The 20,129-nt window shown below is 43.0% G+C and overlaps 1 protein-coding gene across 4 annotated transcripts in view; it reads right to left on the minus strand.

The window, feature by feature from the left end:
* The window catches only part of Tgt (tRNA-guanine transglycosylase), a 50,866-nt gene that overhangs the window by 29,128 nt on the left and 1,609 nt on the right, over positions 1 to 20,129 (minus strand). For all 4 annotated transcript variants that reach the window (XM_055063203.1, XM_050195635.2, XM_055063202.1 and 1 more), the window contains exons 4-5: positions 4,750 to 4,865; positions 4,502 to 4,640 (exon numbers count right to left, since the gene is read on the minus strand). In XM_055063203.1, the coding sequence (XP_054919178.1) occupies positions 4,502 to 4,640; positions 4,750 to 4,865 (255 nt within the window). The remainder of the gene's footprint in view (positions 1 to 4,501; positions 4,641 to 4,749; positions 4,866 to 20,129) is intronic.

Genomic DNA, 20,129 nt, shown 5'->3' on the forward strand with positions numbered 1-20,129 from the left:
CACCACGCACAGTGTTCATTGACCGGTGGGGGCCCACAGAGACAGGAATGTCACCAAACGCAACAAGTTTAGTCAGTTTGCTGTATTGAAGCTTGTCACGCACTTCCAGAAGGTCGCCGCTTCCCATCTTAGTTACTTTGTAACCAGAACCGATTGCTTCTGTCAGACATTTTGCAACCACAAATGGGGATATTGTACGGACTGTCTTGGTTTCATGTTGACTATGTATTACGTGGTATTTGGGAAATATTTCTTTTGGTTTCATCAGAAAGTTGAACGTTTCATCGGTGCGCCCCCTTTTCAGGGAGCGATCAGGGAGTGGGGGGAAACTAGAAGCCATATATAGGATTACTTTATTCGGCAGGAATGCCCGCCGCCCACCTCGGAGCCCAACCTGGGGACGTCACAGGATTAGAAAAGTTCTATTCTGCGTACGCCAGCGGTACGTTCCCACTATAACCTAATATATATATACCCGAGACTGGATATATTACACAAGGTTAACCCTTGCCGCCCAGAAAATAGGAAGTTAAAATAAATGAATAGAAGACAGGAAAGATGGAAAAGTTGGAGAGAAAGGCGAAGATGAGGGTAGAGAGAGACAGGAAAAGGCGACTGCCGATTTCCTCCAGGTGGGTCAGTCTGGAGGTGCCGTCTATACGAAGCAGAGGCCGAAGAGGTGTGTTGCCTCCGCCGGGGGGCCTTAAAGGTCCAAACACCCAGCATCGGCTCAACTCCCAGGATCCGCTTTTCCCCAGACACGGCTAAGCCGCGCACGGCTACATGCGGGAGGGTCCAACCCTCGTGTGCTCGGGTATGTGGTGTCGCAACACACCAAATGCCTGCTTACGCAGACGCCCCTGCGGGGCTTTGTGAACAAAGGCTGCACAACAATGTTCACATGGTGCTGCACTAAGCCTATCTTCTTTGACTGCATCAGTGTACAAGACAGGAATGTGTGAATGCCATAACAATAATTAAGCTACAAATGTCTCACTGGAAATATTTTTTTTTTACACAACTTCTGATTTAAAGGAGTTCGATTAAGAAATGGTCAGTGCACCTTATGTAATAAACCTAAAACAATGCGAACACATGTAAATTTTACATGCTTCTAGAATGTTTTGAAAAATATTTTTATCAACCATGGAAGAACCAATGTTCTGTATGCTATGTAAACTACATTATCTCAAAAGAGTTTTCTGCACTGCAAGCAGCTTAGGCTTAATTAAGTTGAACCTCAATATAATTGACCTCAATTTAGCGAAGTCCATAGTATAACACACCTTATTTAACTTTACGACTTCCAAACACCAGGAATTTTTCCCCCCGCAGTTTAGCAAAGTAATTTTCTTCTGTAGTTGTCCACACACATTGCATGCATGTACCTGAGGGCTTTGTGACAAGCGGAAAAAACACAGCCGCAAAGCAAATATTGATCAATTGCATGCATCATTTCATGTGCAAATGATGCTGGCATTATTAATACATCATACAAACAATGTTTGAGTGACCTTGGCCTCACGAATCAGTACACCACTGAAAACAAACAAAGCAGCAGCCAGATTATACATGTGTACATTGGTGACCCTGTTATTATTGGTTACGCTTCCTGTAGGATTCTGTTCATAAATGCTTACTGTCGAGATGCTATTCACCAGGACTGTTCTGGGAACCTGTTCTGCAATTTTTACTGCTGAGCCAGAGAAACCTCAACTTCATGAAATTCAGACATTAACAAATTGGGCTACAGAAAGTAAAACTCTGTTACATAGAGGCAGGACGCTAAATCTTTTAGAGACACCCAACTCTTGTATCCTGTGATGCTAGTCTTCCTTGCATGAAACACATGCAGTGGCAGTAGCCGGTGTTGTTGATACGCAGCTACGACAGCAGATGACACAAACGCTGTTAAGCTAGCGCCAGCTGACATCATGAATAGCTCAGATATGATGAACCATTCCTTGTATATCAACCAGCGAGAATTATTATTCCAAAGAGCTGTAAATGCCATTTTTGCAAGTTAGCACTCCGGTGTGTGTTTCCTCTGTTGCCATGAGCTTTTCAACTCCACAATTTCTAGGGCGACTACTGCAATGATATTATTACTGATTAAAGGCACATCAACCTCCAAGATGTTATTACTATCTTTATAACATTTATAACATGCTCAACACATCTGCTGTCAGGATGTTCAGAGTGTGTTTCAGCTGTACATAACAGGGATGCACCAATGCAAATATTGTTAATCCATAGAAGTTCTAGCTAAGCTGATTGAACTGTTAACATTTACTACAGCTTGCAAGAGGAATAAGAGACAATGAGGGACTCAAATGTGCACAAGTGGTGCCTGGAGTGGCCCTTTCAGTATTTGCTCATAAAAACAAAAACTCAGTGGAGATGTAGCGGTAAACTTGAGAGAAATATGTTAGCATTACATCACACCTCTTTTGAGTTAAGACGTGTCCACTCCATTGCAAAGTGTTATTCAGGAGCTCACTCGACACACGTCCTGCCTCTACCAGGAGTGAAGTGCAACTGACGGTGGTACGGAGAGGAGCACCGTCAGCTGCATTACACGCACACACACTGTGAACTCTCTGTCAACAGTCTGTGAACTCGACAAAACACAATAAAGAATGAAAAATTCTTAATTTATTCCGCGGCTGCATGTTTTTTATGACTCTGAAGATGTAAGACATGCGGAGAAAGTTTTCAATCATCACAATTAACTGGTGCCTGAAAGGGTTAATCGGAACCAAAATTTTCACAATTCTCTATGAACGGAACCACAGAAGCAAGCACTGAAGGATTTTTTCAGGATGGGCTATGAGCTGAAATATATTTTTTGAAGCACCTGTCTTCTATCCAGAAAGCCATCCTTAAAAAGCGATGACCAATATGCAAGTAGGCAAAAATTTTATCATTTTTAATGCATAGCACGTACAAACTTGGACAGCTTTGCGGCTTTGCCACCCACCCCATAAATGACCAAAATGAGAGCAACGAAAACTTAGAACATCTTATAGCGTGTCGTTTGATAATTTTAACTCCCCATGCACGACCACATGTTAGTCTGCCGCCGACTGGAGCAACAAGAGCCATATTTTTGATTTGATATGTCACTGGTGCCTTTTTGAAACCTAAACTAGCAAAGCTTAGTCAATCCAGAAGCCATTAAAAGGACACTAAAGCGAAACAATAAATCAGTTTAGACTAATTAAGCATTGTTTCAGAACTCTGCAGACAGTCATTTAAAAAAGATTTTTTGATTATTAGATGAGAAAATGAAGGTCCAAGTATTAGTATTTGAATTTCGCGCCGAAACCCCAGCGCTGGTACGCCAGCGTGATGTCAGGGATTCCAAAGTATGTTTTCGCATTTGGGCCGTGTTGGCGGAGTAAAGGTTCCCGAAACTTGCCATGTTTAATATTTGGTTCCTTTAGAACACAATCTAGTCAATCTGTACTGCTATATATAATTAGTAGGCCCTAGAAGATGCCATAAAAATCCATGACGTCACAGCCACCAGGTGTGGGAACATAAGTAGGCGTCGCCACCCGTATTTCGTTCTTGCGCTTTTTCTGGCTTACCAAACGTCTTATCATTGTAAGAGTAGTGTTTTGGTGTTGTATAAAGGTAATTTACTGATGCAGTAGAAATCATTTTTCACTTTAGTGTGCCTTTAACGATGCCCTAGCCACAGGATGAACTGGCTGCTACAAGCTTAACATTTCTAACAGTGCCAAGAGGGTGTATGACATAGTGCTTGCACCTATGCAAGTCTTTCTCAGTAAATGGAACTCCTGTCAATGAGAACATATTTCTCCAGTCCCTTGGGGTTCCGTTTAATGAGATTCTACTGTATTGTCAACAAGCCCATGAGTGAACCATATTGTTTCCTTTGTCTCATCTTGTAGAGCCTGGTGTGATTATCTAATGTGATATCCAGCTGCCATTAAGGAATGATCATGTACAAGATGAAAGGCATGCAGACGCACTCTGCATGGCTACGAAATAATGTCCTCCATGTTTAACATGTTACATTTGACGAGTATGACGAGTATCTACTACACTTCTGCATACTTCAAAATCATGGCCATGTGCAATGCACACAAAGTAGTGAAAAATTCCAGAGATAGTGCCTTGAACTGTTGAAGGAAGTGTGCAGGAATAGAACAAAGTGAGTTGGCATTTACTGTACAACAATGGTATACATTTAAACGTTGGTAAACTAGAGTGACTGCTAGACTGAAAACCAGGGAAAACAGGGGGAAGGCGTGAGATGGAAATTTAAGATGATGAGCAAAACAAGAACAAGGTGAAAGCGGGAGCCAACATTTCGACAAGTGGACTTATCTTTTTCAAGTCGCCTCGAAAAAGACAAGTCCACGTATTGAAACGCTGGCTCCCGTTTTCACCTTGTTCTCGTTTTGCTCATTTACTAGACTGAAAAGTATCACTTATACAAATCACTTCAAGAAACAAGCCATAACCTTACCCAACACCCATAAGATACCGTGGTTTGTTCTTTGGAAGCAAGTCTGTGCTAATGTCCACCATTGGCCAAAAATCATCCTTGCTCTCCCCTCCACTAAGGCCCCCAATAGCATAGCCAGCAACATCTCGTTTCAGCAGTTCTAGAGGAGAGAAATGGGACATTCATGTGCACAGATGTCTGAATATAAAAGTGCCACTGCAACATCACCACATGAGGAGCTGAAACATATTCTGGACCACAGTCCTCACCCAAAGCACACTGCTTTCGCAAAGCAGCATCCAGACCACCCTGAACAATTGGAAAAATATTTTGTGTTGCTGAATTCTTGTGCGCTACCATACACCGATCAAGCCATCTGATAGTCCTGAAAAAAAAAAAGAAAAAAAGGGGGTGAGGGTGAGAGATATCATTTTCCATTTCTATGTCAGTACAAATACGAAATTATAGTACATTAATCATGGTTAAGTGCGTACACCATCATAATAGGTCAAGTGAATATGTTATAGAGCCTATATTCTTGTGCTAAATAGCAATGTTCGTTTTATGAGCAGAGACCATTAGATGCATTGTAATTGATTGCATAATACTGAAGTACGTATATGCTCATGCACCACTATCTATTTTGCACGAGTTAAATTTATAGAAAAACGAATGCCTTGCACTTCTTTCTACCTGATTACATCACATGTCCTGAGATACACAGCATAAATAAAAAAATTCTTATAACAATCATGCAGTTTAAGAACTTTCAATGTGCCTACCATATTTTTCAGCACGAGACATATAAATACCCGAAGGAACTGTTTATTTTTCACTGAAATGTGCAAATACACTGAGAGTAAGGATATTAAATGAAAAGAACAAATATTTTGTGGAAACTTTTTCAACAATAGGTTTGTTGCCTGTGTGCAACACCAGGCAGAACATTGAAAGCAAGCTTTACCCCAAGCCACCTATGGTTTCGTGTAAAGCCATAGACAGTCCTGGCATATGTGAAACAGAGGTGTGCATTTGCATTTCCTTTACATTATGTGTGCAATACCACTGCAGCCAGGAATATTGCACTGGTATTTCTCTCCTGGCCGAGCTTGCAAAAGAATGTGAATCACGTGCCAAACTGCTTCTTCCTCATCTACTGTGCCCGCCCTAATCTAACAAATCACGCCTACTGCCTATCATTCCTTGTTGGGTGAAAACATTTATACTAAATAACGAAACTCATCAAGAAAGGAAATATTTTCCTGGTGTGTTGTCTGTTGGCAACACTCCATAAAGGGTTAAAAGAGGCAGCTTGTATACTGTACTTGAGAAAAACCTCCTAGCCTGTCTAAGAAGACTTGGCTACTAGACTAGTTGATAACGCACTGTCAAAGTAGAAGCACAAAAATGACAAAGGATACAAAGAAACTAAACCATACAGTATGGTTGTGTGATCCTTGTTTTCTACTAACTTCATGTATCATGGTGCGTGCCACAGCAGAGCCAAATGATGAAGCTACACAAACTAGGCCTTTTTCAAACTCTGCTTACTTTCAATACAGGATGGTACCTGTTGTGTATGGTTCCCCTCTTCTTGTTCCATGTCATTTTTGCACTACCACAGGACATAAGGGGTGTGATCTTGTACGCATTCCAAAATAGAATGGAGGCGGTCCGTTCCACCGAGCCGCACACGATTGGTCAATTTGAACCGTGACGAATGCCATGATGTCAATCGTGATGTGATATCTGCTGTCAATCATTCCGTGTCGTCTGCTATCGGACGAACGCAACGGAACGGACCGCCTATTTCGAGACGTAAAGAACAGACCGCCTTCATTCGACTTTGAAACGCGTACAAGATCGCACCCAAGTTGTCCATGCATGCATTTGTAGCTTTTTGAAAACCAGAGAGGAAGAAATGCAGAAAGAAGCAGGAGGATGCTTATGTTGTGTAGGGGGGCATTAACATGGGGGAGCAACAGAGTGCCATCTACACTATACAGTCACAACATCATTGCAAGGTGAGGATATCAGCTGAAGATGTCACGCTTTTGTCAGGCGATGCTGGTGCGTGGACTGCCACCAGAAAGGGGACACGCCTTGTTTCAGGAAGACAAATGTGCAAATTTTTAATGCCTTTGGTGGTAATCTTCACAGTGTTAGTGCACAAACTTACTGTTTGCAGGGGCATCAGGAGATGATTTGCTGGAAGTGATGCCACAAATATCTCTCCCCTGATCTCTCTAACAAGTTGCCAATGTGAATACCCATTACAACTTTAAATGTTGGCTGAGACAGTTGGTCATGGCTTGTGTTGAGTCTAGTCTTGGCTACCAAACGTGCAAAGCACACAGATGGTGATGTGCATAGGTCAACCTGCATGGCACCATTTGTCATTTAGTTGTTCTAGAAGTGAAAAACAAAACGGAAAGGCTACAGAAGGCTAGCGCATCTGGTTGAAGATAGTCAAAGGCATGCCAAGGCCATAAAAAAAAAAGGAAGAAAAGAGAAAGAAGAAATAGAGAGGATGAGGAGAGAAGAAGACAAAGAAGTAGAAGAAGAAGAAGAAGAAGAAGAAGAAGAAAATTACTACCAGGTCAACTCCTCTCCCCCTCCCTCCTCCTCAGAAAGAAAGAATGGTGGAGGGAGTAGGTGAAGATAAAAAACGACAGTCATATTTAATTCAAATTGAAACTTGAAAGAATTGAAGTCAACCGGCATGCCTAAACTTTCACACAGACACTGTTTTGCATAATTTAGAAATCTGACCATCATGTGTATGGCATGCTTTGTTTGTGGGTGCAAAGAAGGACATTCCTTTGGGCTCATGTAAATGACCTTACAATGAGTTTTCTGGTGATTGCAGCACAGGTAGAACTAAATGTAGGTAGAAGGTTCAGCAATGCTGATTGGAGAACCCTTTAATAAAGAGGTGACATGCTTTAATGAAAGGTGACCATTACTGGAGCTTCACAGATTTTTGTGCCATCAGCAAGGACACGCCCGTGTATCAAAAGTTGAATATTGATATTTATGTTTCATTTTTACAACTAAGCTTGGTCCTATAAATGTGCTTATGTGGTGTAGGAAGTAAAGCTATTCATTCACAAATTGCTAGATGAATTAACATTATGGCTCAGAAACAGAACATCTCATCAAGACATTGTAAATGGCTTTTAAACTCTTCTCCAGATGGCTGCCCACACAGAACCATATGCAGTACTTAACTGTGCCTTTTGGATGTGTAATTGAATGTGCCTTAATTTCCTTTTTGGTCAGCTTTGAGCAAATTCATTATAACTGTAGTTGCTCTGAAACGGACTTTTCTTTAGAAAGAAGTATAAAATTAATCAAATAACTTTTTCGATGCTTTTGAATCTTTTTTCAAATAAATTTGTTCATGTTGGAAAGAAGGGGGAATTTTACCGCCAAACAAGAAACGAAGAAAGATTCTGCCTCGAAACTTGAAAAATATACCTGTGACAATCTGGCAATACTGCTGCAGAGTGAAGTCACCAAACTGGCTTATATAGCGCTGAATGCTGACTGACAATGTAGTGTCAATGAGTGCACCTCTGTTCTGCTTAATGAAACAGTAAACCCAACATAAAACCTGCACATATAATTTCAGCTCATAGGTATTTCTAAAGGACACAAGCTCTTCATGGAATAGTGCATTATAATCAACGCATTTTGTTGTGTGCCACTGAGTGTGTGCCATTCTTGGCCAATCCTCCAGAATGGGTATGTGCTACTATGACACAAGAGGTACAGAATCCTTAAATGTAGCTACATATGTGTGTTACTCCTCCATGCAATCTTGCTTACTATATATGTTTTTTTTAAAACTGCGACACTTTCTTTTTCAGAAACCTATATTGGGTTTTTTTTGTAGCTTAATGCTACAGTCGGTCAGATGACGTTTTTCCCTTTCATGCACCTTCCTCCAACTAGCGGGCTTCTGCACAACTGATCCGACATATTCTGTTTTCTTGCACTTCGAGCTGTCAATTAATTTGGCCTCACTTTGCGATCGACTAGCTTCCTGATTAGCTCAGATGGTAGAGTGACTGCCCCGTAAAGGCAGTGGTCCAGGGTTTAAGCCTTGGAGAAGGATGAATTTCACTTCAACTGCAAAGCTTTCTTTCTAAAAAACCCACATTGGTTTCCTTCGTAGCTTCGTGTTACAGTCGGGTGAATAATGATTTTATCTTTCATCATTCTTAGATCACTTATATTTGGGTTACTTCATTCTTAGACACTTGGGTATGTGCCCCTGTGACACAAGGGGGTATAGAATGTGCAACTATATTTGGATATGTGTTGTACTACTCTGTGCCATACACCCCTCATCCTCATTTTTCCCCCAACAAGGTTCATACATCGCCTTAGTACTCGTGACATTGCTGTGTTGAAATCCCACACTGTGCATCTGCTGGATTTGGTGCTTGCATTTTGACATAGCTTGTGACCAGTGTAGCATATGAAAATAAACATTGCATGAGATCAAAGTTGCGACTTGTGCAGCGCATAAACATAAACATTGTATGACATTACATGCTGTATAAGATGAAAATAAACAATTGTACAGATCAAATTTAGTTGTATAACATTTACTTAACTTCACTAAAGCTTTGCTTCACATAGGTTCCCAGATGCTGGATCTGCATTATTTTTTCGTGACCCAGTTTCTGAACTTTTCCTCTGGCAAGGACCAGAAAACAAGCCTACGCATGCTGGTTGGTAGGTTAAACAAGCAACCACTGGCAACAGCAAGAAAATAGTTACACTAGTCAAAAACAGGCGAGGTGGCAACCCTAAATCAGAGGTTTTTAAACTTCTCAGGTTCACAGACCCTTTAAAGCCTTGGCAGGCTATTCAAGGAAACCCTTGTCTATGTTGGCAACATGCAGAGGTACGTATAGAAAGTCATTGCCATGGTAGCAATGAAACAATTTATATTTCTAACATTCAGGGTTATAGCAAAGGTGGCAAATCTTGTTCAAAATCAGGCGTGTTTCTTTTTCTTGATTTGGTCTGGCTCAAATATCAGAGCGACAGCTTCTCTCCCAATAGGTGATACTCATGAAACATGCAAGATCCCATTAAACATTCTTATTTGTCCTTGAAGGTTAGCAGATGACCGGTTTTAGATCCATTGCTCCAACCAACAGTCAATGGTGGTATAAAGGAAACTCACAAAGCTCTTGAACGCATGTAAAGGGTTACTCAAAGCAAGTAAAAGTATACTGAAAGTGAGTTGTATATCAAGTGCAGTGAAAGAGTGAACGCCTGCTTATTGAATGTATAACTTGATCACATGTTAGATTAAAAAAAACATGACAGCTCTTGGGCCTTTAAAGGTTCTGTATTCAATTATTCACATACGTTTTTTTTTATTATGAAAGTTTGCTAGAAATTATATTGTATTTCCTGGAAACCAGGCTGTCAAACCAAAAGAAATACTGGTTTGGTTCGGGTTCAACGTGCTCCGATTTTGTTCCAGTTCAGTTCTGGTTTAGAGAAATAAAATTGTATAACTGTTCTAGAACTGGTTCAGCAGAGTAAACTTTATCTTCTATTATGATCGCGACACGCTACACGGTGCTATTGACTTGTCCGCATGGCACATGGGCAGGTTTGGTCAGGAGGTGGGAGGAATGGGCTCTCGGGCAGTTTCTAATCGAATACAAATATTCCAGAAAAATGATCATTGAATATCGATTTGAATATAAAATACTGACAATTTCTATTAAAAGAAAGTGAAATGAAAGGTTTTGTGAGGTCAGGCTTGTTTACATTATCTGATACATGTACACGAGATATGATACAATATGATCACATCTGATTCAAGACCGAGATGCGTTTAGTTGAGTGTAGTGCTTGTTGAAAGAGCTAAAGGCACTACTACAGCACTGTGCATTTTATTGAAGGAATCCAAACATGTTGAGATGGGTTAAATAAATAAGTACTTGGTATCAACCCAGTGAATTCATAGGCTGCCTAAGATGAGACATTCTTACCTGATGGCGGTAAGTAACTATTGTGCATAAGTGACCTCCTCTGTGTGTTTGCTCAGGAACTCAATCGCTGGCACAACAACTGTGGTCCTCCTAAACTATAATTATTCAGACGAGTCTCCATTTGCATCAGTGTTTTTCATAGTTGACTGCAAGGACTGTTAATGTCCCTTATAGTATTCGAATAAAACTATAAGAATTGGCCTTGAGAATGCAGCGTAGATCCGGGCATTGCCAACACCGGCCCCGCGGTTCCATGCTGGATCCTTAAAGTAACCTTTTCTTTTTGTTGGAGAAAGTGCCCACATTCACATTGTATTACATAAATTACAACTTCAAACTTCTAGTCTGTAGCAATGAAAGAAGCAAGCAATTTACATCTCACTCAGTTTTCTGTTTGTTTTTGTTCTTTCTTCCCTTAAAATAAAAGTAGGTGAGGACACTCATGTTTTGGAACGATGAAAAAGGACAGTTTGTGAGATATATTGCGAGTTTTACTGCACATTGCACCACAGGTCGTCAAAGCAAATGGAACTCATTCAAACTCACTCACAAATGATATTTTTTTCCTTAGGGCTCATTCAGACTCAGACTCATCAACATTCTGCTCAGCTATGCTCACTCGGACTCACAAGAATTTTACTCAGACTCGGACTCATGGGTTGATTCGAGTCTGAGTGAGTTTGCCGACCTACGTGTGGCGCAGTCTTGCGCTGACTAAGCGCAGACAAAAAGTCAAAATCACGCACAATGTGCCCTGGGAAACATTTGAAAAATAGGAGAGCATTGTAATCTGCTCGAAAGTCCCAAATATTTGAACCACAGCGGGCAACAAAAAGTACATGTTACGCGCCGCTGTTGCCGCGCACTGAGATGGTGACGGCATTCACATTAGCGACTGCAGTGTTATTGCAACAAGAAGCTGCAGTGATGAACGTGTTGTTTCTCATATTTTCCCTTCTCGAGGGCACCATCATTATTGCTCTCCATGTATCCTGGCGTGTGCATTTAATCTAGTAACAGTAGCCAGCGGATCTATAACAGCTGAATTGGCAGCTTCTACAGAAGTGGCATGACCAAGTTCAGAAGTGCAAGGATCTCTGCCTAGGTCTCACCTCATTCTCGCACACATTGCACCAAATGTCGTAACAATCTGCTAACAGGGTGTGCCAACAGAAATAAATATTTCAAAGAATTGCTTATCTATTGAGCACCCTATATGCTTGAACTGTTTTGTGCCAAACCGATAACTGTCATTCTTTTTTCAGTTCAGATTTGGTTCGAGTTCAGGCGCATTCTTAGAATATCGGTTCCGGTTCAGGTCCAGCTAAAATTCTGGTTAGGGCATGATTTTTGGTTCAAGACTGTGCTGGAAACCTTTAATGCTGGGTGTTTCACATAACCAAGCTTTAACAAACAAAAAGGGTATTGGCAGGTGCCTGAAATCAAAAGCAAGTTGTTCACTATTTTAAGCAACCCAGGATACTTGTTTTAGTGTGCTCATTTAGCTACTTAATATCAGTCAACTATTTTTAAATGTTTGTTTTTAGGCAAAGTTGTATTTGAAGAAGCTATAGGCTATACATATGCTCAGAAATGCTTGACAAAACTGTTTTCGTAAATTATCCTACACATAATCTTTTTTTGGGGCTTAAAAAAAAGAGAGAAAAGCTCCAAAGATTTGAAAAAAGTCATGGGCATTTGTGTGCTGACTTTTCAGTGGCGTTAAGTGTGTTTTCAATTAATGATGTCTCTGCTGCCCACAAAAGAAGTGAACAACTAATTTTATGTTGTCCACTTCTTTGATTCATACATTGCTGACTCACACATTGTTGTAGTGGACTTAACCTCAGTCCCTATAATGTGGTGTCCCGGACGTGAACGTACGGCGAGCACGACGTCATGGACGAGGCCATGAACGAGAGACTGTTGACCAGCGCAGAGGGCCTAGCTATGGTGCATTTTCCTGCTGTCCCTTTGGCCACACAATCCTGCAGCCTAGTTTACTCAGGTGGAGGCCATCTTAGACCTTCAGTGCATGACTTCACAGCCTGCGAGGTTCCTCCACGCTGTCTTGGCACTATCTACAGAGATGCTTGAGGATTCCAAGACGTTGTCGATGCACCCCATGACACCCGCCCCTATGAGCATTCCAAAACAATGGTGCAGCAACGCAAGTTCGTGTCTCTGTGCAGGTGCCTCCAGCAGCTTCTCAACGAAGAGGCGCTTGGTGACCATCGACCGTCGGGACTTCTATGGTATGTGCAGTGGCTTCTCGGTGACTGTAGGCCAGTCGCAAACAGCCCACTGCTGTGTGAACTGTTCCTTCAGTGCCTGCCGCAGAATCTCGTGGTCGCCTTAGCTACCACACCATTAGAAATGTCCCTCAATAATCTTGCCAAGCTGGCCGACCGCATCACTGACTCTGAACAAGAGGTACTGTGGCAACAACAACCGTTCTGCTGTCACACCTTGAAGATCAGCAGTGTCCCCTTGAGCAAATGATTGACGATCTTGCTGAGATCATTATTGCACTACGGTCATCGCCCCACCTTTGTCAGTGCAACCACGATTGCCGTTCCAAATTCCCTTCTCGGTCCAGCCCTTGTTCTGGCCACGACAACAAATTCGGCGCCAGTGCAAGTCAGTGCTGTTCCGCTTGCAGCTGGCAGGGAAACATGCCGCAGAGTCGCTGATGGCGGCCAGTGACTCTTGCTGTACAAGTTGCCTGTTCTACGTCACTGACAGGATTGCCAGATTTCTCATGGACAGGTGCAGAGGTCAGCGTCATTCCTGCTGTGTGACTAGACTGGCAGCATGCCAAAAAACCGTGCCACTTCAAGCAGCTAACAGCTCTTCTATCAACACATATGGCCAGCGCTCTCTTACCATCAACTTGAGTCTCCAATGCACCTTCTAATGGCTGTTCCTTGTTGCAGACACACATATGGCCATGTTGGATGTGGATTTTCTGACCTAATTCGCCCTTAGTGTTGACCTCCGCGCTTGTCACCTTGTGGACATGACGACTAGGATGTCTATACAAGGCATCCTCGCACCTATGACATCAACCATTAGAATGGTACCACAGATACCATCATCTGCGTTCGCCTCAATTCTGTCAGACTTCCCTGCCATCATGAAACCTTCCAATCTTGCACTGCCAGTACGTCATAATGTTACGCATCATGTCACCACAGGCCCCCCAGTGTTCTGCTGACCCAGATGCCTCGCTGGTGACCGCCTTGCCATCGCAAGGAGAAAATCCTACCACATGCTGCAACTGGGTATCATCCGTCTTTCGTCAAGCAGTTGGTCTTCAGCTCTCCACATGGTACCAAAGTGTGACCCAGGGGATTAGCACCCGTGAGGCGACTACTGCGTGTTCAACACATGCCAGTCCCTGATCGCTATACACTCCCTCACATTAACGACTTCGCAGCCAACTTAGCTGCAACGGTAATATTCGGCAAGATAGATTTAGTGAAGGCTTGCCATCAAATCCCTGTCGCGCCTGCAGACATCCCAAAGACTGCAACTGCAACAGCATTCAGGCTTTTTGAGTATGTCCGCATGTCGTTCAGGCTGGGAAACGGTGCTCAGACGTTCCAGAAATTTATCAATGAGGTCACCTGGGGACTCCCCTTCATCTTTGCATACCTCGATGACCTCCTGGTGGCTAGTATTTCAAACCCTGAGCAGCAAAGCAACCATTTGCGCCAGTTATTCTCACGGCTCCATCAAACCCGCAAAGTGTGTCTTTGGTGTCCGCAACATTGAGTTCCTTGGACACTGCTTAACTCCCGAAGGAATCAGACCATTGGAAAAGAAAGTTCGGGCCTTGCGCGAGTTCCCTCGCCCAATGTCACTGCGAAAGCTCCGAGAGATCCTTGGGCCACTGAACTTCTACCGCCATTTTCTTCCCAATGTTGCCCAAATTATTATACCACTGACCGAGCTTCCCAAGATCACTAAAACTCTGTCTGCTCCACTGTCCTGAATGTTCAACGTCAAAGAGTCTTTCCAAGCTGCCAAAAACGCATTGGCAGATGCCACCCTGCTGGTGCATCCCCTACATGTTGCACCAATTTGTCTTATCACCGATATATCTAGTGCAACTGTGAGCACCATTTTATAACAGTTCCAGTGCAACTTCTGGTGCCCACTTGTTTTTTTTTCCCAAGAAGCTGAAGCCCGCAGAAACGTGCTACAGCATGTTTGGTGATGAGCTGCTTGTGGTATACTTGGGTGTTCGGCAGTTCCGACACCTGCTGAAAGGAACACGCTTTCATATCCTTGCAGATTACAGATTATGTGGAAATCACAACACTTACACCGCACGAGAGATGCGGCACCTCAATTGATCTCTGAATTTACCGTGGACATGCGATACATTGAAGGTCCAGTAAATGTAGCTGCAGATGTCTTCTCCTGTGTTGACACAATATCCACGGCCACACTTGATTTCGAAGAACATGCCACAGTGCAGCATTCAGACATCGAGCTTCGGGACCTCTGGTCCTCTGCTACATTATTAGCGTTGTCCGACGTGCCCCTCTTATTTTCTTCCGGCGCTATCACTTGCGACATATCAAGGGGTCGAACCATACCCATTCCTTCCATTCCGACTCTGCCATCAAGTATTTGACAAGCTACACAGTGCAAGTCATCCCGGATCTTGTGCCACCCAGTGTCTAATTACTTCCTGCTTTGTGTAGCTGGGCGTGAACTCTGACGTGTCCCGCTAGGCTAGCAAATGCCTTTACTGTCAACACTCCAAGACGACATAACACACAAAGTTGCCAATTCACTCTTTTTGTCTACGTGACGCCTGGTTCGATCACATATACGTCAACAATGTTGGCTTGCTGCCACCATCCCAAGGTGCTCGCTACATACTCACTTGTGTAGATCATCATACCTGCTGGCCTGAAGCATTGTCTGCCACTGACATAACAGCACTTACAGCGGCTTCCGCATTTGTCAGTGGCTGGATCTCATGCTTTGCATGCCCCAGCGTTGTTATGACCGATCGTGGCTGCGAACTCACATACCACTTCCGTGAACTCCCGTACCTGCTTGGCATCTGCCATATCAATACTTCCGTGTATCACCCATCAGCAAATGGAATGGTGGAACGCCTCCCCTGTCAACTTAAAGCCGCCTTGATGGCCCACCAGGCTTGTCTTTGTTGGGCTGAAGACCTTCCTATTGTACTGCTAGGTATGTGCTCCTCTTTCAAGGAAGACCTCAGCTGCATAGCTGGGGAACTGGCTTTTGGAACAATGTTGCAGTTGCCTGGTGAATTTTTGCACCAGCTACTGTTGCCACGCCCAAACCAGACAGCTCCAGACAGATGCTCCAGGCAATCCACACAGATGTTCAGCAGCTCCGCTGCCTGTTTGCATGCCTACATCCTTGCCCCAGTAGGGTTGCATCCTCAAGTAATGTTTTTGCAAGCAAAGACATGCCTACAGTGAGCCACGTTTTCGCATGGCGTGAAGACATCGAACCATCTCTAACGCCTCCCTATGATGGCCCTTTCAAGGCACTCAAGCGGACAGAAAAAACTGTTACCATAGACCTCAACGGATGTGAAGAAGTTTTGGCAATAGACAGGGTCAAACCAGCCTAGACTAGCAACCTCGCCATCATTATCCGCTCTCAACGACTTTACAACCGCTGAAATGGAGGCTGTTTCTTGGGTGCCACTGCATTGCTGCTCTTCTCCTAAAAGGGGGAGAGTTCTCTAGCAGTCATTGTCATCTTCCTTGGCTGCCTTTTATATATAGTGAAATCTGGCGCATGCGTCTCATGCCTTGAGCTGAGAGGTTAAGAAAAGGAAGAATAAAAAAGAGCTTCTTCTGCTCCTGTCATCAGTCCAAATGGTTCTTAGGTCTTTCGCTCGCTGACTCACACATTGTTGTAGTGGACCTAACCTCGGTCCCTATAGCTCTCATTGCCAGGTTGCTGCTCATAAATTCTTCACAATGAAGTCACTGTTGTGGCTTCTCATATTACATGTACAATTATGAAATCTGGGTGAGTTGACGTTAGGTTATACTGAAATAGCGTGTGCAATGCATGGACTGTATCTTTGTCCTTTCTTATAGCCTGAGTATTGTGCATGCTGTTTCAGTATGTCTGGCTTATGCTGGGGCTAGCTATAGTTAGTCCTTTGTGGCTACTTTGCAAACTTTTTTTCTTGGAAGCACATTTCAAAGTGATGTAATTCATATGTGTGAGTCTGTAGTGACTTCTTTTTTCACTCTTTCTTCAAGCCCAACGGCAAACATTTTGCTGATGTCACGAGTGGGACACAAAGATTATGTGCTGTTTTGCTGCCTTCACAAGGGAAGGCTCTGCAGATACATTTTTTTCTCAACATGTACACCCGGCCACAAAAATTTACGGACCACGGGATTGCACAAAACGTTAAATTTCCAAGCAGCCTGTAGCAGTATCCAGTAGAACAGTATACGAAAATGTTCTTAACATAATCTAGCCGATGCCTGAGATGCAAATACCAGGCTGCGTTGTGAGGTTGCGGAGATATTCAGCTTTTTCTCAAATTTCATGGTCCGTAATATTTTGTGGCCGGGTGTACATGTTCATTGCAGCAGCACTTCTTGAAGTTTCGATTTCTGAGCGTGATGACCCACCGGTGGGTCACTTGTCACATTCCTCTGGTGTGTGGTGACTGACCAGTGAGTCACCAGGAACTTGTGCTCCCATGGCCTCCGAGATTGTGCGCGCTTGCAAGTTTTGCTCCAGCTGTCCCATTCGACATGCTCCAGAGCAAAAAAAATATAATGTGGCGTGCATACCTGGCCAATCCTAGATGGTGCTGTTAGCCGAGAGTTCTGGCGCAGGTGAAGGCGGCCATAGAAGGCAGACCGTGCAAGATCTCAATGTGCGCATTGCCTCTCTTTTCACGTGTTGCGGCAGGTTTTCACAGGATATATACCAGGCAATTTTTCAGCTGTGCCTCAAACATTATGATGTCTCAACCATCTAGTTCTCTAAGGCCTCTATTTTTTCCCAGAACTTTTCTATATTCTTATCCACTGATTTTGTAGCACTTACGTTTAGTTTATGTTTAGCAATTCAATTTTTGAAACAGATCATATGGGTTCACACACCATTCATTGCCTTTGAACTTGTAGCTTATCGTAGATGGCAGAGTTTAATTGTTGCCTTGTCTTACTTTGTTTCTTTTATTGCACTTTTCATTGTAGTGATTCAGTAAATGACATGGCAACTGCCTCACTGTACGCCTACTCTGTAATGCGATGATCTTCATATAATATTTACCAGTATCTAACTGTGAGTACTTTTTTCTGTTTTCAGTTTTCATTTCAATTGTGCTTTTTGTATTGACAGTATTGACCTTGCATGCTATTATGTTGTGCGAATAAACCTTTTGTTATGTTGACGCTTTCTTTTGCTTTGTTAAATAATGCTTCTTTTGTGTTGATGTAACTATAGTTTTTCCCCTTACCCAATGCCTCCCTGAAGGCCTGTAAGGTATTCATAAATAAATATAGTTTCTTAGAATAAATAAAATAAACATGCCATAAGCAGACACATGGATGACAGACACGCAGATTTTCATGTTCGGTATAATTAATAATTAAATCGTACTGTTCATAATTATGGTAATGTCTGCTTAGGCAGGAAATATAATATAGCAATAAATGAGTAAATAATTGGATAATTTATCATTTCATGCTTCGCACACAATTTCTCACTTCATGCAGCCTTGAAACTGCAGCACACAGCAGGCAATGGCCTTGCATATACATGCAGCAGAACATACAGATTTGCGTTAATCTGCAATTAAACTTTTCTTAAACCTTGCTGCGGCTCAGCTGAATCATTCATTGTGTGTTTGGACTTTCAGTGACACTTTACCTTGAATAATTACCTTTGAACTGGCACAGTTATTCCTGCAAGTTAGGTTTGTTTGTTCATTAACAAAGCTAACACTAGATACGCAGTTCTAAATGTCGATGAAAGGGGCTAGTTGGTGGCTGTTCATACTTTCTACCTGTCTCATGACAAACTCTTGCACAGATATACCCGTTCTACATACCCACATGAATGTAGTGGGAGTAAATGTGTGCCCCCCAAAATTACAGCAATTGGGAATAAATAGCCGCCAGCACGCTCTTTGCACCTCGTACACCTTCAGCCATCATTTCGCAATTAGTAAGGGATCACATATCAGTGCAAAATTGTGCTTTTGTTGCCTCATTCAAGCTGCAGCAACAGTACCGAAGCATGCAAAAGCCTACTCGGCACATGAAATGCCCTCGGGTGCGAGCACCACGGTGCAGAGAAGGAGCCAGCCACACCTACCACTGAAATTACTTTCTCTCCATGCGAATTGGACGGCCGGAGCTAAAGCTGCCAGTGCATGCAAATCTTGGAGGCCATGGCGCTCCTTTCAAACTTCGTCAAGGTGTAGAGAGATTGCACTACGATGCATTGCATTCGTACGCTGGAGGTTACACTGGAGGTAGTGAATAAGTACAAATATCCTTGCATGTGGATAAACAATGGGGCCGAGTACCTAATGGAAGATGAAAAATATGTAACGACTAAAGGTAGCAGGAATGCATCAGTGATGAAAATAGGGCACTGTGGAATTACAATAGTTACGAAGAGGTGAGAGGTATTTGAAAAGGGGTGATGGTTCCTAGTCTGACTTTCGGAAATGTGGTCCTGTGCATGAGATCAGAGGTTTGAGCAAGGTTTGAATTTAAGCAATGTGGGGTAGGTAGGCTTGCTTTGGGAACACACGCAAGTACATCATATCAGGGAAGCTAGAAGCAAGATAGAATTTGAGGAGTGATGGCGAGAAATGGGGGAAAATTGGTGGGCTAGGAAAGTTTTCAGTTACTTGTACATGAGGAATGTTGACACGAAATGGAGGAAACGAACCAGAAAACTGTCAAGCAAATATTTGGACAGTAAGGGGGGTAGGGGGGGGGGGGGGGGGGGCAAACCAAGAATCATCGGTTAAGAAAAAGGTAAAACAAACAGAGAGGGGCCTGTGGAAAATAGGGATGCAGACGAAATCAGCACTGGGAACATACAGAACTTTCAAGCAGGAAATATGTACGATAATTCTAGAGGAAGCTATTTGTTGTTTGAAGCCAGCAGGCGAGTATTGTGGACTAAGACGTACTGAGTTAAGTACCAAGGGATAAACAAGTCATGCGGTGTGTGTGGAGAGGAGGAAACAGCTGATACTTTTTTGTAAAGGGCTTCGCCCTACAGTTCAAAGCAACAGGGCTAATTTTTTCAAAGCATTGGGGTTTAGGGACAGTGGAGGCAAAATAACCTTTTAAGCGGGTAGAAACAACCAACCAGAGGTTATCTGATTGGCGGATAAAACAAGGCAAGAATGAAATTTCACCCTTCAGTAAGTACAAGATATGTCGCTATACTCGCAGACAACTTTCTGTGGCTATGAAGGGAAAACTAAGAAGACAGAGCTTCTGCACGTGTTACCGTGCCAAGTAGCTCGCTAGCGTTTGATAGTGCTTTTGGCTGCTAGGAACAGACGCTGAATCGACGCAGCTTCCACGTGTGGCGGCTTCGCATTTGGCCAGATGCAG

Source organism: Dermacentor andersoni, chromosome 1 (genome assembly GCF_023375885.2).
Source record: "Dermacentor andersoni chromosome 1, qqDerAnde1_hic_scaffold, whole genome shotgun sequence".
Taxonomy (NCBI): domain Eukaryota; kingdom Metazoa; phylum Arthropoda; class Arachnida; order Ixodida; family Ixodidae; genus Dermacentor; species Dermacentor andersoni.